This window comes from Lepisosteus oculatus, chromosome 6 (genome assembly GCF_040954835.1).
Source record: "Lepisosteus oculatus isolate fLepOcu1 chromosome 6, fLepOcu1.hap2, whole genome shotgun sequence".
NCBI lineage: Eukaryota > Metazoa > Chordata > Actinopteri > Semionotiformes > Lepisosteidae > Lepisosteus > Lepisosteus oculatus.
The window spans coordinates 44,419,361-44,444,733 of record NC_090701.1 but is presented as its reverse complement, the minus strand read 5'-3'; the positions used below and the strand labels follow the sequence as shown (position 1 = coordinate 44,444,733).

General features: G+C 40.7%; 1 protein-coding gene across 1 annotated transcript; it reads right to left on the bottom strand.

Annotated features, from left to right (window-relative positions):
* Positions 1–274: 274 nt before the first annotated feature.
* On the bottom strand, positions 275–14,209 carry LOC138239467 (uncharacterized). Its single transcript, XM_069191674.1, has 12 exons — positions 14,106–14,209; positions 8,851–8,911; positions 8,266–8,302; positions 7,554–7,708; positions 6,522–6,622; positions 5,851–5,912; positions 3,839–3,926; positions 2,270–2,331; positions 1,815–1,854; positions 1,584–1,627; positions 1,305–1,374; positions 275–286 (listed from the first exon to the last, which is right to left on the bottom strand). The coding sequence occupies exons 2-12, from the start codon at positions 8,888–8,890 to the stop codon at positions 275–277; spliced, it is 711 nt and encodes a 236-aa protein (XP_069047775.1). The 5' UTR covers positions 8,891–8,911; positions 14,106–14,209.
* Between the last annotated feature and the right edge of the window lie 11,164 nt (positions 14,210–25,373).

Sequence of the window (25,373 nt, the reverse complement as noted above, 5' to 3'; positions counted from 1 at the left end):
TTGGAGTTGAACAGCAGTTTTCAACCCTCCCAGACCTACATCTGAGCTCAAGAAGGCATTGCATGCAAACACAAGGGCGAAAGGGCAGAGACACAGGAAAGTAAAAAACACAAATGGGATTCAACAGACAGAATGTGAGTGTCACACACTATACCAGTTCAGTAAGACATGCAGGATTAAGGATACAAAGAGGAAGGATTGAAAAGCTCTCCTTACTATTGATCTTGTAGTGGTTGAAGTAAAAAGCTCTTCTTCTCCTGAAGCTGAAGATTCATCATCCATAGTTCTGCGATAAGGAACAGGAAGAAACAGTGAAATCTAGCAACATGGCAAAATGTTATTCACCTTTAGTTTGTGGAGTAAGAAGAGTGTGAATGAGCCAATCTTGTATTTTAAATTCTTAGTCCTCTTATCTGAGTACAACAGAAACAAATGGATGAGCAGTGTGCTAGTATTGAGCCACACACTTGGAGAAGAGCAAGTGACATCACTTACGTATGTGTTGTTGGAGAGGTGGTCACTCTTGTAGTCGTAGTTGTCTGTGAGAGGGATGGAAATGAGCACAAAAGAGAGAGATTCAGTGATGACGACAGAACGGGGTCAGGCTTTAATAAGAAGCCAGGTCAGCAAAATACATTAATGACAAATATCACTAAAATGTATTTGTTAAAATACACCAGACTTAAAAGTAGACAAACTGGCTGAGATTCCAAGTTCCCGGACAAGAATGAACTGAACCACATACGCAAGACAAAATCTCCAGTTCAGTGAATAGAAAACCCTGATTTATAGAATCAAATGCAAAATCAGGATGTGAGAGAATTAATATAGACACTGCAGCAATGACATTTTACATGGCATGATCATTGGGAGATTTAACAAAAGGCATTTTACTACTATATCATGTCTGAACACCAACATAAATGGATTAGAGACTACATTTCACTTTATGATTCCTGTTTTATTTCAAGTGCAACAGCCCCTTTTGATATCTTCATTAGAGTTGGCAGAAAGGAATTGGAGTTTAAAGGATGTACATTTTTAAAACATATATCAGGAGTCAGTAGCCAATGGAATAATATCGGTGGTTTTCAAACTTTCCAGAACTACATCTGAGATCAAGGAGGTATTTATTACATGCAAACCCAAGGGGAATAGGGCAGAGATACAGGAAAGGAATTCAACAACATGAATGGGATCCAACTAACAACATGAGTGTCACACGCTTCTCAAGTTCATTAAGAATGTGTAAAGAAGTTAAGGAGTAAGGATAGACAGTGTAAAGATTGAATATTTCTCCTTACTGTTGGTCTTGTAGTGGTTGAAGTTAAAGGCTCTTCTTCTCCTGAAGCTGAAGATTCATCATCCATAGTTCTGCGATTAGGAACAGGAAGAAACAGTGAAATCCAGCAAGATGGCAAAATATTATTTACATTCAGTTTGTGGAACAAGAAGAGTGTGAATGAGCCAATCTTGTATTTTAAATTCTTAGTCCTCTTATCTGAGTACAACAGAAACAAACGGATGAGCAGTGTACTAGTATTGAGCCACAAACTTGGAGAAGAGCAAATGTCATCACTTACGTATGTGTTGTTGGAGAGGTGGTCACTCTTGTAGTCGTAGTCGGCTGTGAGAGGGATGGAAATGGGCACAAAAGAGAGAGATACAGTCATGAGGACAGAGCACAGTCAGGATTCAAATTGAAAAGATTCAGGATTCAAATTGGTACAGTATTCACACATTACTGATAATCAATCTGCATATTTATGTACAGTTCTAGCTAAAAAGTGTAAGTATTCAAAATCTCTCCTTACTGTTGCTCTTGTCGTGACAGATGTGTCATTATTCACAGTTCTGTGAAGAGGAACAGGGAGAAACAGTGGAATCAAACGACCTTGCATTTGGTTTGTGAAATAAAAACAGTGTGAATGTGGTGTCTCGAACATCCTGTAGTGAAATCAAACATATTTTCCACACAGTTGTAATAAATGTATTATATTATATGTAATATATCCAATATGTTGGATGTCAGAATTTTTATGAGTATGAGGGGCATCCTATGCTTAACCTTCTGTCTTGCAGAGATCTTGCTAATGACTTTACTAATGGCAGAACTGAAGGCAAAGATGTGAATGAACAAGAAGGCATGCACTGAATGAATACAGAGTGGCTTCTAATGATGTTTCATTTCAGTTTGTTCATTGGTGTCCTCTCCTTAGCAAGCTTTCTTGGCAGCTACACACAGTTTGGTGTGAGTGGCCTGACTTACGTGTGTGTTGGCGTCATGGGAGACTTGGTCGTGCTCAGAGTCTTGTGTGACAGGGCCAGGAGCTGATAACAGAGGAAGTGAAGAAGACAGATCTAAGCAGTGTTGCGCTGATATTGTCACATCCTTCTATTGTTACACTTTAATGACTGTTTAAGCTTTCTGCCTGTAATATTATGCTTAGTTGGTTGAGTACAATGCTCTCTGCTATATTTTATATACTGATGGAAAAAAGAAGCCAACTCCTCTTCCTCCACACTGGCCCTCCCGTCTGCGTGGAACAGGCTAAAGAGTGACTCATCCGTGAAGTGGACCTGATGCCACTGCTGACGAGTCCATCGCAGCTTCTGTCTGGCCCAAGCCAGTCGGGTGTGACATCCAGGAGGTGTGAGCAGAGGGCCTCTGACAGGTCACCTTGCTCTAAGGCCAGCAGCATGAAGCCTCACTGTCCTGTCACTGATGCGGGCATTGTGTCTGCCAGCAGTTTCAGCAGCAGTACAGGTGGCAGATCTGAAACGATCTCTCAGATGGACCAGTCTGATGTGTCGGTCCTGCTCTGGTGTGGTCACTCTAGGGTGACTGGATCTTGGACGGTCATCTTTCCTGCCGGTCTGCTGAAACCTTCTCTGCAGTCAGGACACAGTGGAGCGGCTTACTCCATAGTGTCTGGCAATGCTGGCACATGACATGCCTACCTGCAGCATGCCAATGACCCTCCCTTCTTCTGGTGACATTCAAGGCATTATGGAATGCACAGAAAACTGACTAAGTGTGGCCTTTTTCTTGCAGTGACCTAAGCTTTGAATTAAGGCTTTTTTAAAGGTGACCTGATCAGGCATTGTTCCACCAGGACCTCGCTGGGTAAAAGTGCACCTAACGAGCTTTCGTGTATTTGGCAAGTTGCAATGCCTCACTGCACAAGCTGTATTGCTTGTCAGAGGGCTTAAAACAAATTAACAACTTTTTGTGAAAGTACATAAGCTAAAACAATAGTTTTCTCATTCCAGAAAATGTTGCATTTATTTTTTCCATCAGTATATTTTGAAAAATACAATCACTTTTATATTGATACAATCATTTTGGTTAGAAGCTTTACCTGACTCCTAATGATTGCTTTATGGCGAGCACGAGTTTCTCTGTAAACATATATATACTGTATAATATATATATCTAACATGGGTATGTATTGTATATAGATAGTATATACAGTACAGAATAAGTTGTGCAGCTATGCTGTTGAAGATGATACCCTGGCGTTTTGCAACAGATGGCCAGATGACCAGAGTGACCTCCTCTCATGTGTAACCTTTCTTAAGTTCTTATGCATTTTGGTAGTTTATATATTTAAACTAACTATATTTAGTTATGTTGTTTAGTTACTTCTGTCATTTCCTATTTCAAGTCTAGAGAGCGCTTTTTATATTTTTTTAAAATTATTTTTAGTTGCACCACTTCACTGTTAACCAATAGACTGCTGTAATTTCACTACTGCTTTCGGACACCGAAGTCCTGTCCTCCTGAAACACAGTTACACAGCTGCACTGATACACTGCTGTACTTCTGTTGCTGTACCAGGCTCTTGAGTATTGCACCAGGAGAGTCAACTTCTTCTCGGGAAAGATTGTATTGTACTGTAGCCTGATACTTGTCATCCATAGGGCTGTAGGGAGAAACAGATAAAGAATAAAGAGGAAAAATTGTATTTTATATTGTGTCCTTTACCTTTGACCTTGCGCAACCATCACATTGGTGTATGAAGCGTGATGGTTGAGGGCCTAGTTGTATTGTGTCCTTGTGCTTCCATCACATTGGTGGGTAAAGGTTATTTGTATTTTGTTCTTGACCTCTGACCTAACGTCACATTGATGTACAGTATACAGTAAGTGGGATGGGTCAGGACAGACATGTCAGGTTGATGGAAGATGGTCATTTATCACAAGGATCGGAACACTGTGGGTAGGGGGAGGGCACTTGTGCGTGATGGTATTGATTTACAGTGTAATGCCTAGCATTGTGAAACCAGACCACTGTGTAATCATCATTATTATAGTGCAAAAATAAAACAAGTATCAATTCCTGTTTCATGCCAAGATGAGTTTACTAATGTGTTGGACTCCAGCCAGTTTCACTTAAACTGGTTACATGTTTTCAGAGTTAGATTTGAATCTCTTCCTACACAACAGTCACATAAACAAAAATGACTCAGATTTCAGCTGACTGCATGTTATACATTCCACAATTCCATGCCTAAACGTGACACTCAACAGGACGATTTTTATATATACTGTATCCCCTAATTTTTAATACTACTCCCATCACCATACCATGTGATCAATTAATTTTCTAAGGTTTCTGAGATTCTGGTGTTCAGTAGAAAAAAACTTGCATATATTCCTCTATAAAAGGGAACTGCAAAACTACTCTTTACTTTCTCCAGAATTATGTTTTCCTTCTGACTCCAAACTGGAGTTTAAACAAATGTTGGGTAGGTGGTCAAACCCTATGTTTGTCCTTCATGAAAGGGGACAGTCTTTCTGAAGTAATCATTCTCAGCCTCACAATCCGAATTGGGGGTTAGGATTTGACAGAACTCCTGAAGTGTAGTTTGAAGACACCCCTGTATCAGGACTGGTAAGTGTTAATAATAATAGCAAACTCTTTCATTTCTTAATTGACACATCTCACTAGACAACAAAGATAAATTTCTAAACCACAGAAATACTACAGAAAAGTTACAAATGAGCAGATGCCATTCAACCCATCTGGTCTGTAGTGGCTGGACAGCTTGTTCTAGACTATTAAAACACTGTCGCTAAAGAAGATATTTTGGTTTCAAAAAGGAAAAACAGCTAATAAACATGATTACATGTTTGCATTGAAAAGGGCACTGTTCAATTATAAAGGTAAGCAAAACTGATCTTGTTAGAAAATGTAGCTAGATATACAGTAGGTGTTTAATATGTAATGCCACATGGGCTAAATCATTTTGAAGTACTTGCTCAATAATCCTTGTTAATTGAGAGAGATATAGTCTCATTTATTTATAATCACAGTTTCATATTGATTCATCTACAAACACCAGGACCAACTCTTTTTAGAGCTGGGTTGAGAAATGTGTGCAGAATTCTGGCAGAACACAACAGGAAAACATTTTCAGGAAATGATCCTGCTAAAGTAAGTTGACAGTATCCTGTCAGCCATTGCTTTGTAGACTTTTTTTGTTAATATATCACCTTCCATCATTAAGGTGTTGAAGGTTCTTTTCTGATAATTTTAAATACCTTGTACTCAAAGCAGGTTAATGAAACAAGTTATCTTCACTTTAGCTGATTATTCACAAACATGCACATGTTGTTTTCTAACTTGGTGTACAGAGTAAAGCTGAAACTGCAAGAAGAAGAAAGTTTTTGTAGACACAAAGAATTAAAGAACTTGTTAGCAGCATCTGATTTCATTTGGCATCTGGATATCAGAATACAGGGAAGATCATGGCCTCAGACCCCGCCCCTTCCTGTTTCTCAATAACACAGTGATGAACCGAGAGACACTGAGAGGGCTGGACAGCAGGAAGTGACATCACTTACATCAGCAGCGCCGGAGGGAGGTTGGCTGTCTCACTCAGGGTTTGCACTGCCAGAGAGTGGAACTGGGAACACAGGAAAGAGAGACAGGGAATGGCAACATAGCATGTAATGTGTTCATTTAGGGTATTGCTCCAGTCCGCCCAACGGGGTGAGGGGGGTCAGCATTGGTTGGGGGTGAGCTCAGCCCATACAGGGGGTGGTCATGAGGTCACTTAAGGTCAACCAATATAAGCTTCTACCTAATGAGCCGTTCTGGCCCTGATGGAAATTAGCTGCCTACCTACAGTACATTTGGGGAATCAACACAGGTAAGTTGAAATGTCTCAGATAAATACTATTATGTTGTGGTAACTCAACAGTTCTAATGTCCATTCAAATGAGTGTAGTAGTGAGTGGAATGGGGCAGAAATTGGATGGTTTCGTTTACCATGTTCCTACTTGCATGGGTTTTATAGAACAACCATTGCTGATTCATGGTTTTACTAATGGTCCCTGCACACACTGTTGTCCTGCGCAGAACTGCTCATCCTGATGTCCATGAGAAGTCCACAGATCAGAACCACTTGTCACAAGCAAGGCAGGAGGTCTGGCATGAAGTATCAGGTAAAACAACTATCTGGTTTCCCGTTCTCCTGTGCTTTTGTGTCTCTCTGGCCGCTAAGGATACTCACTAGTGTGCTGACTGCTGCCTGCAGCTCAGAGATGTTCACAAAGGCGCATCCCAGCCCAGGAACCTCCAAACCCACAGTGACGTTCAGCAGACTCTCAAGAGCTGTGGATCAAGAAGTGAGCAGGTTCTGTAAGTCATAATGTTAATGCACTGGTACACACAATAGAAATGCCATCAGACATTTTCAGTCAGTTTTGTTATTAATGCTATACTTGATCTTATACTTGACCCATAAGTTCAGAGCTGTTTATCTCTAAATGTTTTTTAAATTCCAAGGCAAAAACCATAAATGTCTTCAGCACACTGGCAGGTAAAAGATTCCTGGCAGCAAACAGGTAAGTAAACCAAACAAGAAACCAGATAGTTGTTTTGTTTGGCTTTGTCAATTTAAGCCACAGAGATGCTGACAAATGTAACCCAGCAGAATGAACAGACTTTAACTTCATCTGAGTGAACGGTGAAATACGGCCCAGAGTATAGAAGTGCCAACTACAGAGAAGTGCTTCTAAACTGAAAGCAGGGTGTACTTCTGTACACAGAGAGTTGTGGGAGTGTGGAAGAAGCTGCCCTGCCGTGTTGTTGAAACCAATACCCTGGATTCATTCTAGAAATGGCTGGATGGGATCGTTGGATAGAAGAATAAAATTGACTGAATATATCACAAATTATATGGACTTGGATCAGTTAACTACTAACTACTACTAAGGGCTAGATGGGCTGAATTATCTCCTCTCATTTGTAACCTGTTTTATGTTCTCAGTTTCACAAGGTCACATACAGTAACTCAAAAAAACTGAGGTTTATGCAACACAAACATCTCTGTCCCCTTTTTTTCTGTGTTAATCAGTGTGTTTGTATGACTGTTTCTGAGGAGATTTATTCCAACAGCTGTTGTTAATATAATGTGCTGGAAACGTCACGACTGTCTAAACCATATTGGAATTGAAGGGCTCTCTGTAAGAGTTTCATGGAAATGGCTCGGTTTAGCACCGGGGCTGTCCCTCTTGGCGAAGGGAGAATGGGCGGCTCTCACCCTGGGCTGAGACGGAGGGGAAGGTCACTGTGTAGGGCCGGGTGATGTTCACCGAACTGGCCCCTCGGTGCACTTCATCTTGGATGTCACTGGTGTTGACAGACAGGACGTTCAGTGTGGTGACATCTAACTCCAGGGATCCGTAGACACTGGAGCTGCAAAGCCAAAGAGACACATCAACAGAGATACTGCAACGCAAGGGAAAGAGGCTCTCCAGTAGCTCCGAGATCTTGACCATTCCAGTCACACAAGGATTCAATCTCTGCACTGTCATCTGCTGAAATGAAATCCTTATTCATCTGGAAAGACTTGGGTTAAAGTCAGAATAGATGTGAGAAAAGACAGATTCGAAGCAGGTAGGTACAGTAGCTGTTAGGCCAGTATGTTGCACAGAGATGCCAGAGCAGCAGGAGTTTGGTAGCAGCCAGAGAGCAGAGGAGCCAGGTTGAAGCAGATCCACAGGAATCATGCCAGGTATAGGGGTAGGAGGTTCCAATGGAGCCAGATGCTCATCAGCAATAACAGGTCGACACAGGATTCCAGCTGCACAGTTTGAATGGCTTTCCTGTCCCTCTACAGCAGTACGATTTTGCTAGCGAAAAGCACCAAACAATGGCCACAAGGTTGAATTGGGCCAAGAATAGTACAGTAGAGAGACACAGTTCAGATCTGTGTCCTATTAGAATCAGGGATAGAGAAACAGATCTCTTACCTGTCGTCTGGTAGTGAAGTGATGATGAATGAGGCTCCTAGAGAGATAAAAGGACACAGTGATTGTTCTGATCAACATAAATGGATATCACTAAACACCCCATTTCCAACAGTCTCAGATCCTGAATCTCCACACTTGCACACCTGGGTAATAGGTTGATGTCTCTTCGCCTGGTGGAAACCCCATGGGCTCAGTCTTTTGGCTCAGTCTGGATAATATGGTATGAGGGGGTGGAGGGAGACTCTTTCTCTGAATGAAAACTCTGAGAAATGACCTGCCATCCTCAGTCACCTGACCAACTGCTGGAAGACAGTTGGTTAAATTGGTCAGATTCTTCTTTCTCCATCTCCCTCTGGTCCATTTTGCATAACAGATGATCTGCCCTCTGTCTCCATGTAGAAGATGCTGACTGATCTCAACTAGAGAGCTCGATCTACTGCATGGATGGGGTATTTCAGTTTCTTTTTCCAGACCATGGTCCTCTCTAAAGAACTGTGTATGCCTGTTATCGGGAAAGCATTTGGATTCTGGGGGAAAATGAATCTTGCAAATGCAATAAAATCTCATGGCTCTGCAGATACTGACCTGTCAGCAGGAATAATAGAGCTCTGTATTCTCCTCCCATCCTAGCTCCACTGATCTGCACCTGGAAACCAGACAGGCACATGACAGCATTACCCCCTGTGTGTGTGAATGACTGGTACCTATAATCCAGAACTGGACAGCTGTCAGGCAGCACATTATGGTAGTGATACCCATTTATCCATTTATCTTGAATGTGGGCTATGTCCTGTGTAGCCACGTGCATTCTTACTCAATCTTTCATAGAGGATTTTATTTTAACCAAGGAGCCTTTGCCCACACAGAGGCTGTGGTAATTAATAGCTAATTCATTTGAGGATAACGTCAAGCTGTTTCTTGATAGAAATCAATGTTTTGGCTTCAAGCACCTGAGGGGGTAGCTTGTTTCCCACGCCCACTACCCTTTGTGTGAAGAAGGGCTTCCTCAGTTTTAAATGGTAAAGTTCCACTTGTGCTCTATGATTTGTAATAATAATAAGAAGAATAAGAATAAGAATTCCTTATGCTTATATAGTGCTTTTTTGGACACTCCACTCAAAGCACTTTACAGGTAATGGGGAATCCCACTTTCACCACCAATATGTGGCCCCACCTGGATGATGCAACAGCAGCCATATTGTGCCAGTACTCTCACCACACACCAGCTCTCAGTGGGGAGGAGAACAGTATAGTGCCCCCATCACTATACTGGGGCATAAGGACCTACACAAGCCACAGGGTGAGCACCCCCTACTGGCCACTAACACCTCTTCCAGCAGAAACCTTTTTTTTCCCAGGAGGTCTCTCATACAAGTACCGACCAGGCTCACACCTGCTGAGCTTCAGTGGCTTGCTAGTTGCAAGTTGTAGGGTGAGAGGGCTGGCGTGTCTTGCAGTTTGAAGTTCTGTGTGTAATTGGCCTGTAACTAAAATATTTGCACATTTATCTGACTCTCATCCTGTAGATCTGTCTCTAACCTCAAATCAAAGACTTTTCAGGCACTGCTTTAATGTGCCTGCAGAAAACTTGTGACTATCAATCACTTTTATTTTTACTGTATATACTGTAGCACCATTCAATCCAGAGCTTTATCAAGGCACTTTACATAAATTATAAAAATAAATAAGTACAGCAAACAGAAAACACAATAAAATCATGTAGAATGTGAAATTGAAAGAAAGTAATAGATTATGAATTAGGAACAGTAACGTTCCAGTTTCATGGACATTCAAGGAAATTGGTATCAGGGTACAGTTGACTATGAAATTAATGTTAAGGTTTAAAATATTAAGCTTGCTGTTATTAGGTTTTTTAGTTTAAATGAATCTCAAGTGTCCTGCACAATTGTACACAGAGGCCAGATCCAAGAGTGCGGTTGCGCTAATGGCCACTAGATGGCAGAGTTAGCCTGGTTTTTAAGCTAAAGTTGCTAATGGGCGCTCTACGGTGTTGTATAGCATTGTCTCTCGTAGAAATATGTGTCCCATGTCAAAGGTGTGATATCTGTTTTTCAGGTATACATACGTATTATAATGATTTGTATGTAACGAACAAGAAAAACTAGACTCACACAAACTGTGTCTGCCCTCTTTCGGGTTCCCTGTCTTGTCTAAAGATAACTTAGCTCTTAATTCATGTCATAGACTTAAATCCACTAGGAGAGAGCTTTTAACACACAAACTACAGATTCTTTTGGTCATTCTCATCTGCAGTGAAGGATAAAACAAGCAAGCAGTCTCTGCCTGTGTGATTTGGTATGCCTCTTATTATTCTGTTACTTTTATTGAGAACTAAAGTGTTAATCAGCAACTTTAGTGTGTGTATGGGTGAAGGCAGGGGATACCAAACCTTACTAGTAGACACTGTGTAAAAGCGTGTCCCCTGGGTTTCTCAGGAAAGGCAGAGCTCTCTATAGTCTGAGTTTGGCTTTTGTGAGAATAAAGGTTTATTCTATACTGAAAGGAAAAGTAAAGAGAGACAAGGTGACACCCGAAGAAGGCTCCACAGCCGAAACGTTGTGTCTCTTTTCTTTTCAGCACGGAATCAACCTTAACTTGTTCTTTTGCAGACCTATGTTTTCTAAATCCATTCTGACTGTTTCCTAGAATATTATCTCCATATTATATTATCTCCATATATGTGATGTTCTAAATGAACTTGAGTACATGTACAGTAACTGTACATGTAGCAGATGTCAGACTGCACTATGATTGCTGGGGATGGTTTTCTCACCCTTTCCTGTGGACAGGCACTACATGAGCACATCTGCAGCCCTGTCCTGAGAGACTGCTGGATCTCAATTGACTGTTATTTGATCACTGCTGTGCTCAGGGAACAGCTGGATCAAATCTCAATACACATTACTTAAGGGAATAAAACAAACACCAGAATCTCCATGAGGAAATACTGCTGTACATTTTCTCATCATTGTCGCCATGACCAACCAACTGCTTTTTATTCAACCAGTCCAGTCATGCGACCGATTAGACATTGAATTATTCACTGGCAGAGGTTATTATTCCTGTACACTTGAAGTACTATGGTAAATGTGCATTTCAAGAATTTTGATTGCCAAAGTGTGAAGTGCTGAATTGTTGAATAATTGAGACAGATACTGAGCTGCATTCCAATCAGCCAAGCCACACTCCTACAGATGAGACACTGCTTGAATATTTTCAGAAAAAACTTTTTTCTTAAACGTCAGGCATTAGGTAATGCGTCCCATGAGCTCTGTATACTGGAAGGTGTTCCTTGTGTTGTGCATTGCACTGGATATGCCTGCTTCACTGGTCAGTTAGCTACTGTACGTCATGCTGCCCTTAGGACATGCAAGAGAGGTGTTCAGGACTCGACTTTGAACTTACTTGCACGAAACAGAAACATTGTGTAGAGACTGTAGTTTTGCTTTCCATTGTTCAGAAACATCGTAATCATTCATGTAACAATTGCACTGTCTCCAACAAGCTGCATTACTGCACTTCTACTCTCACATCTGCTAAGAAGAATTTCACGGCCAGTTTTTTAGTATAATTGTCAATATTGTAATTTGATCAGTAACATTGAGAGAGCCCTGAGAGTTTTCTTCAGAGTTCAACGGGTAAATCTGTACTTGTTTAGTTCTGACACAAACCTGAGTGCGGGAAAGCAGAAGGAGATAATAATGGGGATCACGTTTCAGGAAATACCGAGCAAGGTCGTTTAATTTAGGGGAAAGAGGCAATAATGTGTAAACACTATTGTTTAAAGGATCAAACAAAAGTCAATGGTCCTTGTAGGAGGACACAAACAGAAAGGCTGGTGCAAAATGAAGTTCTGTGCGCCGGGAGAGTCTCGCCCTCACTGTCCTGACCTGAGATCGGCGGCCAGTCGTCTTCCTGCAAGTCTCTGTCTGCATCACAGGGACTCAAGGACTGCTACTCCAGGCGGACATCAGAAGCCAACTTGATCCTTGCAGTAGGATGTGCTTCTCCCCCTAACTTCCAACGAATAGACAGGAGGCCTTTTTCTTCATCCAGTCCAGTTGAGGATCTGAACTGAGAATCTCGTCCAGCTGTTTCTTGAAAGACCAGAGTATCGGCTTCTACAACATGGCTGGGCAGCTTGTTCCACACTCCCATCACGCTTTGTGTTACAAAAAGGATCTCCTGTTCTCTCTTCTGTCCATGGATTTTCCACTTGTGTCCTCTGGTTAATGTTTCACTGTTTATCAAGAGCCCGGGAACGTGCGTATCCTGATATCAATCGAGCAAAGCAGTGGTCCAAGTACTTGTCCCTGTGGTACTCCAGTATTGCAGCACACCAATTTGAGGCTTCACCCCTTGTGTCTGCCATGTTTTCTCTTTAATAATGAATTCTCAGTTTCTCTGAATGGTCCAATCACAGGTTACCAAGTCTAGCTAACTTTTCTCTCTCTGATGTTTCCTATCAATTAGACAATTATTAAAATCAATGTATTAACATAAATACTTAACCTCTGTAATCTTCTAACTGTTTATGAGGAACATTATCAAAAGCCTTCTAAAACCACCAGCTCACATGCCTCGTGTGTTTCCATTAGTGTTGTATCCTGTTCCAGGAGCTCAAACAAATCAGACATACTGCTCTATAATTTCCTGGTGGGGTTTTTTCACTCTTCCTATGGGTGGGTACTACATGAGCACATCTCCCATCCCTGGGTACGAGCCCAGATTGATTGTCAGATCTTTCTCGACTGTCATCTGATCACTACTGTGCTGGGTCAACTCACAATTCACATTATTTAAGGGAATAAAGCAAGAGGAAATATCTGAATATCCAGAATGGAAGCTTACATTTTCTCATCATTGTCACCATGAGCAGAGAGCATCAGCGACCAAACCAGACCGAGCAGAGGCAACTGAAAAGCTTTCAGGAAAGATCCACCTAAGAATTGCACACTGCAAAGTCTTAAAGGAGTCTCGCATTCACTTTTAACCACAGAAAGAGAAAGTGGAATGATCAAACTGAACAAAACTTGAATAATTTATTTTTACTATATTTTTAGAAATTAGCCTGGAGGGAATTGGCAAGCTGCATCCACACACTTCAATCTGTTCCTATTCATCTGAGAGTGAAAGGAAATTATTTAACACAATTATGAACTATAGTGGATGGATTTCAAACACTATGCTCTATTTAAAATACTCCATGATCCATATGATTATGGGCAGAGTCGTTCTTGTCATTTATGTATTTAAGGAGAGAAGGTCTCGATTTTATTCTTGAAAGTCAGACCATAGAAAAGGCTGAGTAAGAGAGACAATAACACAGGAGTAGATCCAAAAAGTAATATGAGACAGTTAGTGTACTGTAAGATGCAATATTGTGTTTTTGTAATGACTTCAGGGACATACTGTATAATGGTGGGTTGTACTCTAATGAAATGGCCAGCAGTAACCGGAAGAGAGGACATCCTGTGTTTGGAGACCACTTCACTATCAGAATTGTAACAAACTTGCAGTCCCACTAAACTGACCCCACTGTGACAAGAAGGAGATCTGCAGCTGATACTGACCAACATTTACTCAATGGTGAATCAATTTAATCTCAGGAGTCTCAAGTCAACATGCAAACACTTGGGTACACACTTTATCTTCATATCCAATTGATTAATTTATTAGGAACAGAGACTACATTAATTATGTTACTAAAGAATCTTGTCTGCACAACAACAATAATAAAATAAAAATCACAGTAGCAATACTATCATCACCATCGATATTAATAATAGCAAAGCAAGTGAAGAAAATTCAAGACTTACCAGTTCATTTATCAAAGTACTTCCTGGAGCTCTTGTAGAGTTTTCATTCAGCTGTGAGAGGAGCTCTTTGTGAGCCCCAGCACTTGTCACTTTCCAAGTCTCTGTCACTGAACGCTAGAGGAGGAGCTGAAGAGGTGAAAGCAATGATCAAAATCAAGTTCTTCCTCCTGAGGACAGACTGGTTTAACAACAGTCCAGGTCTGGCAACTGATGTCTGAATTAGCACTCTCTCTCTTCACTTCCACTAGACACCCATGTGAACACAGAGAGGGCATATCAGGACTTGAACCCAGGTCTCCACCACTGCAAAGTAGTGATGTTAACCACTACACCACTGTGCTACCCAAAGAGAGACTCTTAAATAAAAATTAAAATACACCATATGGTATGATCTGTGTGTAGAACCTGCCCTGACCTGTGAGAGTTTGAAATTTACTGCCACCTGTTGTTATGTGACATTTTGGGAATATCTGAAAAGCAGGGATAACCTTATCAGAAATAGCTATTGTGCCATGTGTGGAAATATTAGTTGTACAGTAGAGTTGTGTAGTTCTAATGCAATGGTCACTTCTAACCAGCTATTTATGTTAATACCAGAGCTGTGTTTGACTATAAAACTTCCTGAGAAATCTCTTGGATTCAGAGCACCGTGGGGGGCACACTTTGTACACTTTCTGTGCAGTTCGCAGGCTCGCCGAACGCAATGGGGCTCACAGAAGCAGCAATGTTCTGGGATTTCTGTCTTCTTCCACTGGACTGCTCGCAGCCTCCATCTTGGTATTAGAGACACTAACAAACAACACAAGCTTTGGAAACAGAAAAGATGAAGAAGCCACTCCTCCATACACATGAGCTCATGAGCTGAACGTTTTCGATCTTTCGAAGGGTCTGAATACTTTCGTATTTATGGAAACACTGACTCTGCAGGAGTCATTAACCAACATCTAATGTTACTGATGAGAATTGCTTTGAAGAAATATTTATGTAATTGAAAAATGTTTTCTTTGTTGCCCTGTAGTTAAAATTACTCCAGCCTTAATGTTCTTTACCTGAAACACTGTTTTCAAAGTAATTTCAAATGAAGTGGGTTGAAAAGGTAACATGTCAACATATTTGAAACATGAAAGACAGAAATATGAGGAAAGAAAAGAAGGGTGTGTTTGAATGTGAAGAACCAAAGCTTACCTGTACATTGCTTCAAAAGATAATAACACATTCCAGAAACTCATCTAGCTAGGATTGCAAGTCCTCTATTAATGGCTTTTGATTCTGGTTTCTTCAGTACTAAGTACAAAGTCCTGTTTGGCAGTATGGATAATGCAAATGACAATAGTGATAATGATGTCTGTTGCTTTGACTCTTAATTGTATTTTCATTAGGAGAAACTGAATAAAAATGATTAAGTCAGGTGTGGAATTTCTGGGGTTCTTATGGGAGGCCCTTACTTTGCTGAAAGGACCTGTGGAATAGATGCCTAGGATGACTTCATTTCAGTTCATTTCAATTTATTTGTCATTTGCAAAGTGCAATGAAATGCTGATTATCATGTGTGCTGCAATACAAAAACATTTAAGGAATCACCAAAAACATAAATACAGAACAGCAGCAACATAACAAGTTAAATAACACACAAATTAAAAAAACACATCAGTGTGAGTCAGGGGTAGAGTTCTGTAATCTGACATCTAACAGGAAGAACCTCTCTCTGAATCTGGAGGTTCATGCCTTTATGCTCCTATAACGCTGACCAGAGGGAAGGGGGGAGAAAAGTGAGAAACCAGTTGTTGTCCTTAGCGATACTTCCAGCCTTCCTGAGACAACTCGTCAGAGTAAGTCGGTGCTGCATGAGCACATGACAGTATGAGCAGAGACACTCAGGAGCTTCACATCCAGACTGAAGCAGAGACCGTTTTCCACAAGGAACTCTAGTCCTGTGCCTAGGGGACAGCATGCAGAGATAATATTGGTGGAAAACTGCCCATCAAACACAGCCAGGACTTTAAATGGTGACACAGGCCACGTCTTTCCCAATTATTCTCAGGAATGCACCAGCAAGAAAGAACATACTCGTGTTCATGGTTCAATAGAGTCCAAATGCCACATTAAGGCAAATTTGCACTTCTCTCTAACATTTCTCTCAGCTTCAGAGGCCAGCTGGTAGGAGTGAAGGGAGACAAGCAAAACTGAAAACACAGGACAGTTGTTTCTGTTTCTTCTGCAGGATTGTCTGAAGGTAACCAGACTTGTTCTCTTATCTGTGCAATGAGGGCATGTCTGGTATGAACTCCCAATGTTAAAGAAAGAGGTTAATAAAATAAATATATGACATTGCGATTATCATATAAAATGATCTTGTCTATGTTTACCATGTTACAGTATATTTTAACCCTGTTGATTATACTCTTCTTGTTTTCATAAAACGGTTTTCATTGCTTCTCCATCTTTGTGCTGTAGACATGATTTGGTGACCGTTTTCACATTTTGTTGATCTTATCATTTGAAGTCATGACACTCTTAAGTAACAATGAATATAATACACACAACCTACTCCACACAAAGAGATGAAAAGAAAGAAGTAATTCTATGAAAGAAAAATGGCGAAGTCACAATTGCAGTATTCAAACCCTTTTCTGTGGCAAACCTAAATTCATCAAGGTGCACAAAATGAACCTAACTAGCCACAGAATTAGTTAAATCACCTCTGTGTGCAATAATAATGGTTCAGCTGTCTCTGAAGGCTCCTTGGTGTTTCATATCAAGCCAGGGATAAAGTCATTGACAAACACAGGTACAAAAATATCCAGGTCCCAGAATGTTCCAGTGAGCAGTCTACTGAATCATCAAGAAGGCGTAAGTATGGCACACAGACACTCTAGATCAGGGTGTCCCTCCAAACTGAGCTGCTGGGCAAGCTGTGGGTTTAACAGGGACTCTGAAAGAGCTACAGCATGCATCAGCCAACGGCCTCCAGAAGCCCTCACAAAACTAGCCTATAATGGCAGGGTGGCGAGAATGTGGTTAGGATGCGGTGCTCTCACCGCCATGGCCTGGGTTTCATTCCAAGTCAGGAAAGAGTGCCCCTACCTCATCTTTGGCCAGCAGCCATATCACCCCCTGTGATTCACAACTGGCAGCCCCCTGAAGCTCAGCAGGTGTGAGCCTGGTCAGTAACTCGATGGGAGACTCCTGGGAAAAACTAAGGTTGCTGCTGGAAGAGGTGTTAGTGGGGTCAGTAGTGGGTGCTCACCCTGTGGTCTGTGTGGGTCCTAAAGCCCAGTATAGTGATGGAGACACTATACTGTAAAAAGATGCCGTCCTTTGAAAGAGGTGTAAAACCAAGGTCCTGAATCTCTGTAGTCATTAAAAAGCCCAGGGCATTTCTCAAAAAGAGTAGGGGTGTAACCCTGGTATCCTGGCCAAATGTTCCACTGGCCTCTACCAATCATGGCCTCCTGATAATCCTCCTCTCTGAACTGGCTTCATCACTCTGTTCTCCTCCCCTCTGAGAGCTGGTGTGTGGTGAGAGTACTGGTGCACTATGGCTGCTGTCGCATCATCCAGGTGGGGCTGCACACTGGTGGGAGCAGTGGGATTCCCCATTACCTGTAAAGAGCTTTGACTGGAGTCTGCAGAAAAGTACTGTATAAGTAAGCAATTATTATTATTAAGAAGGGAGCCGTTACTAAAAATAAGACATCTTATTTTTTTTAAGAAGGCTCCACGGCCGAAACTTTGTGTTTTCTTTCTTCTCTTTTCAGAATGGAATAAACCTTTACTAGTAAAAATGATGAAGTCAGGTGTGGAATTTCTGGTGTTCTGAAATGGACCTATGGAATGGATGTCTAGGGTGACATCATTTCAGTCCAGTTCAGATTACTGTCATTTGCACAAGTGCAATGAAATGCGTATTTGCATGTATGTTCCAATACAAAGAATACAAAGACATTAAGAACAGCAGCAGCCACAACAAGTTCAATAACATACAACACACACTCCAGTGTGAGTCAGGGGTAGGGGTAGAGTTCAGTAATCTGGCAGCTTGTGGGAAGAACCTCTCTCTGAATCTGGAGGTTTGTGTCTTTATGCTCCTATAACGCTGACCAGAGGGAAGGGGGGAGAAGAGTGAGAAACCAGGATGATTGTTGTCCTTAGCGGTACTTCCAGCCTTCCTGAGACAACAAGTTATGAAAATGTCCACAGTAGAAGGGAGCTGGACTCCAATGCTGGACTGGGCTGACCTGATCACCCCCGGTATCACCTTCCAGTCAGACAACGAGCTGCTGCCAAACCACACTGTCATCCCACACGTGAGCACACTCTCCATAGCGCACCTCTAAAATGTGATCAGGACTTTTGCCTTACAGCGAAGTAATACAAAAAGGATACAGTGAGTCCCATACCAGAGAACACAAGTTTAAACTACAAGGAAGAGCATTTAAAATCAGAAGGCAGTTCTGTACACAAAGGGAGGTGGGAGTGTGCAACAAGCTGCTCATCCACATTCTGTTTTCCATTTTAAATATTATCCCCTGTAGTTCCTGCTTGTGTCCTCTGGATTTTATTGGTTGACTTTGTCCTTGAGAACTTTCACCCTATCTCCTCCTATTCTCCTCTGGTCAGTACCTTTTCAGTACCCTGCACTTTCACTCGTGATGTGAGCAGAGGTTTTCCTTTTTTCCCCATGTAAAACATCTCGGATTTCTGAGCATTTTCATGTGCTTCTTGATTTTGTTTTGACATGCCATTAAAACCTAATTGTGTAGTACAGAACAGAGATGGGGTTTAACACATTCATGAGATATGAACAGATTTCCAAGTATTATCAACAGTAAAACCATTAAATACTATTTACAGTTTTAAAGGCTATCTACCAAATGCAAGTTAGATCTTAATGGATTTTTGTAGTATGCACACTAGACTCCACTAGACTTGTCAGGGTGTGGTTACAATTTAAATTAGTGACAAATTGAGATACAGTTTTGAATAGGATAGCATTTAACATTTCTTTAGGTAAAAAGCTGTAAGTGTATCTTTCCACTAGATTATCCATGTAAACTAATTTTTCACTTCAAACTTCATTACTAAGCTGAGACCGTAGCAAACGCTGTGTCCACAGGGGAGAGGAAGGACCCTGTGCGTTGTTCTGAGAGTTTCAGGAGATCCTTGGCAACTTTCCCAAATCGCTGGGCTGAAGTCAGTGTCGAGGGACGAAGGTAGAATATTCAAAGACCTGAGAATCAGCCTGGAAGCAAAAGTCTCAATAGCAACAGCAAAGTAGGCACTCCAAGGACAGAGGCTAATACCAAGCACAGACCTGCGCGTAATGAGGGTTTTAATATCCTGGGAAGTAGAGGGGTTGGTAATTAGTGTGGTGTCGCGATTGGTTAATTGATCAGTGCGCTGGCGCTTGCTGGAATTACCCATAGCTGTGGTCGGTTTAGCAAAAGGTCGTTTACGGTTACTGGTGGACATGACAGAGACCTCTTAATATGTCCTTTTATGACTGTGGGTTCATGCTGTTTTATAGTTTTGTTTCTGTTTCATATAAAATGAGTTCAAAGGTGTTAGAACATTCTTTCTAATAAAGGTTTCTGTGGCTTGTTGTGAAGTGATCAGACAGTAATAAAGGTGGAGTGGATTATTAAAAAGTATTTGACCTGTGAACACCTTACTGTATGTGGCTTGTTGTTTTGTACAGTAGGTGTTTATTAAGGTCCAGCACTCATTGACTTCAAGAGAACCAAATTCATTCCTGGTCACCAATTAGCATGTGGTGCTGGAAGATATTATCCAGTGATTATTCAAGATTTCTTAAGCGTTTATTACTTACAAGTAAATAATTTAATAATAACCAAAAAAAGCAAATTCTTACAAAAATTGTATTTCAATTAAAATGTGTGGATCAACACTTTAGATTATAACTGTTGCATATATTATTTAAATGACTAACATATCAAATGGAAAATCAGAATAGTTTGTGTGACTAAATAATGTTTAGCCAGACAGAAATGAAAATAAATGTGTTCCAGAGGCTTAACGTTCATAGCATTGCAATGTGGCAACATACAAACAAAAAAGCAGTTCTGGAAGTTCTGGAAAAAAGCAGTCTAGGACTGCTATTCAGAGGCAATTTAGCCAATTATTAAGGAAGAAACTATCGATTGCTTTTGTTTTAAATGTAAGCATCGCGTGATCCCATTGAGTTTATTTCGGTCATTTATTAATCACATGATACCTTGTAGCACCCCTACAGTTCAATAAAGCTTAATCACTGAAATGAGAATAAAATAATCGACGTTCTAAACGCCGGTTGATTGTATCAGAAAACAAGCATTTCCCTGTTGTTAAGCAAGCTGGGCCGGATTATTATCGTCAGACTCAGGCTGAAAATATTACCCCTCACAATGAAAACAAACAGAAGAACAAGAATTTAGATCCTGCGATTGAATTTCTGCCATTTGACTCGAGCTGAACTCAAGGAGGAAGTAAAATACATTTATATTTCAACCACAAATACCGACAAAATTACTAACTGCCCAAGTACGGCCCGAGGATGGTTACTATATGTTGTAATATGTCGCAACAATATTTAAGCCAGGTCACCATCTTCCATTACAGAATCCAGGAGATTGTCAATGACTTTTTACACTCTAAACTCTTCCCCTGAGAGAAGTGTTAATCTGAGTTTAGTATAACTTCAAGAAGATTCAGAAGACCATGTACTGCATATAATTCAAGAAAGGAAAAGTCCACATTAAATTTCGATGTTGATCTTTAGCTCTCAGAAACTCTCCATCTCCTCCTCACTCTGGTTTTGAATTCTCGCATTAGTCTCGACCTTGATCCACTGTCCAAGACCGAGTTACTGTAACTATTGCTGACATTTTCCAGTTTTGATTTAACGTGCTCGTGGATCACTTCTTGGCTTTTGGCAAAATTAAATTCATTTTCCAACTTTTCATACTTGCACCAGAGAGTGCTTGAAAGCAGTCATTTGCTAGTTGGTAAATTACTTAAGTAACTTTGATAGTATCGTCCACAGATTGTAAATCGCTCAGTTATACATTTATTGTGATTCTTCTTTGAGTGAAATTAATTATCTAAATTCCCATCGTTCATTGTGAAGGGAAATATTTTCAACCTGAGTCTGAAGATAATAATCCAGCCCAGCTTGCTTAACCAAAGGGAAATGTTTGTTTTCTGATACAATCAAATATCTCTCATATTTCCCCATTCAGCAGTTGATTCTGACTTTCCACAGTGTCATCAGTGCCTTTGTTGTTTTTCACATAGGAGAGAATCGGCTTATTTAGTCTTTCTCTTCACTTAGTACAATATTGACAACTTTATTCGGGTCACCGTTACTACTGTTTATAAAAAAACTATTTTTTTTCTTCTAATCTGTTATGGTGTTATTAGCAATATTATAATATGTTGTAAAACATGATCACATCAATTATTACCTTTAGATCCAAGGTAAGGATTAGTTACAGTATGCGTTTTAGTCATGATATTTGTAAGCTTCATATTTTAGTCATCTAATTTAAACAACTGAGCAGGTTTTTTATTATGATATTGGAATGCTGAGGCTGGATACTGCTGCGCGGGTGGTGATTTGTCAGAACCCAAGTGCAAGAACTCGGAGAGTGAAAAGTGAAAGATGGAAATGAGCTAATGAATTACTGCTGGGCGGGGCTTAATCAAGCCAGGCTGGTTAGTAATGGGGAGGAATGACGATCCTGAGGCTGAAGCACCGGGCGACGCGGAGAGCCGGTTTGGAGCTGAGGCTGCAACACCGGGCGACGCTGAGAGCCGGTTTGGAGCTGAGGCTGCTGCGCAGACTGGGGGCTGACAGCCAGGGTTGCTGCCAAAAAGAATCCGCCGGTCGGAAAACAGGGAGTCTGCTGTATGGGAGAAACTGAGTTGAGAGCTTCCTGGGAAAGGAGCCGGGTGGCTTAGAAGGGCAGACCTGAGGCTGCTGTGCAAAGCGAAGGCCTGGCTTGGTGCACCGGGCGACGCTGGAGTCGAGGCTGGCCCAGCAAAATAACTATAGAGAGGGAGACAGACGGGCAAGTGAAAATCGGGGGGCAGTAGAAAAAAAGGACGAAGTGCCATCGAAGTGGTGGCCTCAGCTTTATATAGAAAAGTGAATATTGAATAATAAGCTAATTAACACGGATCACGAAAAGGTGATCCGGCCAGAGCAGCAAAACCCTGGAATTTGACAGTTTCCCGGGGCACCTGCTGACCGAAGGACGCTGTCATGACAGATACTGTATGACATATTACGCCAACGGTAAAACTCTTGCCGAGCTTTTATTTTCATTGAAATCGTGCCAAACCTTCTCTGTCATAAAAATAAAGAGTGTTAGAATCTGACAAATAGCTCAGTGAATAATGATATTTTAACAATGTAATTAATTTATAAATGTATAGTTCCCACTAATAAATAAATATAAATACCCTTATATAACATAATTCCATTCTAATCTCAAGCATTGTGGCACGTATTTTACTTCAAATACAATTTTGCAAGCATTACCTTTTTGATGATTATTATACATTTACTTTTAAGTAACAAGTCCTTAAAAAGGGATCATGGTCTTGTAAATTACAGCTAACATGGATAGGTATAGCTTCAAAGAAAGAATTAATGTGGAACGGGGCAAAGATTCTAATTATTCCTTAAAAGGTGTTGAGTTACAGTATGCTCAAATAAGTTGAAAAAAAAAGTCTTGGTCCTTGGTCCAAGGGGTCCTTCAGTTCTTGAGGAGCTGTCTGTGTGGAGTTTGTATGTTCTCCCCATGTTCATGTGTATTTATACAAACTATATGAATTATACAAACTATATAAACTAATATGATATGTAAACTATAATAAATATGATATAATACAGTATAAATGGCATACTATGTGTGTTATACTATATATGATGTACTATGTATTATATGTACAGTAATACACTATATACACCATACTATGTATGATGTAATGTATATGCTATATTACTGTATATACTCCAGTGATCCGGTTTCCTCCCTTGGTCCAAAGACATGCTGGTAGGTTAAATAGCTTCTGGGAAAATTGGCCCTGGTACGAGAGGGTGTGTGTTTGTGTCTGTTCCTCTTATGGACTGGTGTCCTGTCCAGGGTGTATCCTGCCTTCTGTCTGCTGCTTACTGGGATAGCCTTCGGCTACCCCGTGATCCGGTATTGGATGAATGGAGAAAAACTAAAAACAGTTGTTAAAGTGTAAAGTAATTACGCTCCTGGGATGCTAACTTAAGTTGTCTTTCTATTTACCAGTGCTGCACGTACAGTACGAGCTTCAGGCAGACATTTTGACCTGGGCGTTTGTGGGTGAAGAATGTAGATTTTCCACATCAGCTGAGATGTTTTGTGCTTGAAACTCAAAGTGAAACTGGTACTTTTCTCAGTTATAGGAATTCCCTGAAGTGACAGAAAAGGTGCTGGACGTTAGGAAATACACGAATAGTTCTGATGCCAAAGCCCAGGAGCACGAGGTCCACAGACAGGTTCTCATGTGTGTCCTGACCATACAGGGACAGATCAAACAGAGCATCAGTTGGCAGAAAGTCACAAAAGGAATCAAGTTACGACTTTAGAACTGGGAGATGGAGAAACTGATTAACAGTAAGAAATGATGGCACAATCCTTGCTGATGGAGCCTTTCTCGCAATCAGAAATGTTTCCTTCTGAGCTGTAGTGATTGGAAACTTATTCTGCTTGTCACCTGCTCTCCCACTGGTGGAATAGTTAAGCGATATGGAAGTCCAATATAAGAATAAAACAAAGACAGACAAACTTTACCAACAAATAAGACAGTAGTAGGAGCTTTCCAAGAGATGAGCGAGTTACTTTACATTGCTTGAAAGTGACTGCCAAAGGGAAGAAAGACTCCTCGATTGCTGATATACTATATACTATAATAGGAAAATGCAAAAATAATAAAACAAGGCAAAAATAAGTACTACTTAAATTTAAAATTTGAAAAACAGAGATAGGCTCCCCTTTATTTTGTGGTAAAAGAGAGAGATTTAACCGCAGGTTGTATTGCATTTATTCATCTTTTGTTTTAATCTCTGTAGGCTTGGATTTGGCAGCAGTCTGGGGGTTTTCTGGGTGACTAGAAAGTTAGTCCTCTGGAACGCCTTGTCTGTACATACTGTAAACATAGTAACTTGTGTGTGGTATGTTTATGTTGTGCATAGTGTAGTTTGTTTCCCTGTCATTGTTAATAAATATTTCTTAAACTGAGTATGTCTGGATTATTACATTTTTTCACCAAAGCTGTGCCAGAGAAAGACTTCAGGCGCCTCTTATTATACCAACTGCTTTGGTATATTCTGAAGAAATCACTTACAAGCTGGGGGTTATGAATAATTATTTTACTTCTGGACTAAACTGCTTGGTCAATCTCTGATATTGACCGTTTTCGTAATCTCCCCTTTGTAACAATATACTACATACAGTATGTGAAATACTATATATGCTACACTGTATAGGATATACTATATAGACAATATACACTATATGATATACTATATATACTGTACTGTATAAGATATTATATAGACTATATACATTTAACAATATACTATATATGCTGTACTGTATTTGATATACGATATAGACTATATACATTATATACCATAGTATATACACTGTAATGTATTGGATATACTATGTACCTGAGTACCTGCCAGAGCTGCATGAGTCTGTGACTTTGCCCTTTGGCCACAGTGAGCCCCCTGCTGAAAGGATAGATCATTTACCTGGTTTATGTTGAAGTGCTCCAGAGCATGCGTTTGAAACAGGAGAGTGAAGCGAGACTGGAGTGTCCCCCCACCTCCTTCAACTAGCTGGGATGGACAAGGGATGATGAAGAGGTGGAGGAAGATGAAAAGGGATATGGGACAGCAAGTGGTTTGGAAACACTGAGTACAGCTGTGATGTTTTTACCAGTTAAATGGGATACCTCACTCTGACTTTCACACTACTGTTTCACTCCAGAGATTTCTTGGGAAGGCCAGCAAGCACAGCTTCGCAATAATCAATAGTATGAGCACAGGTCACTTTCTTTAAAGAGAAAAAATAGGAGAAGATGACCTAATAAACTGGGAAATAAGTCGATGAATGTGAAAATCTTCCCATCTCTCTCGTCCCTTCGTGTTCAGTCCGTGATCAGTCTTGTGAAAATGATTCCTCTGTGTTTAAAAAAACTGTTTGGTACATTCCTGCTGGCTAA

Excerpts from the sequence above, each read along its gene's own strand:
- LOC138239467 (XM_069191674.1), bottom strand. The coding sequence starts at position 8,890 with ATGGGAGGAGAATACAGAGCTCTATTATTCCTGCTGACAG. Across the intron at positions 5,913-6,521 it reads AGGCAGCAGTCAGCACACTA|TTCCACTCTCTGGCAGTGCA; the intron begins GTGAGTATCCTT and ends CTGTGTTCCCAG. Across the intron at positions 2,332-3,838 it reads GTGCAATACTCAAGAGCCTG|CTCCTGGCCCTGTCACACAA; the intron begins GTACAGCAACAG and ends CTCTGTTATCAG.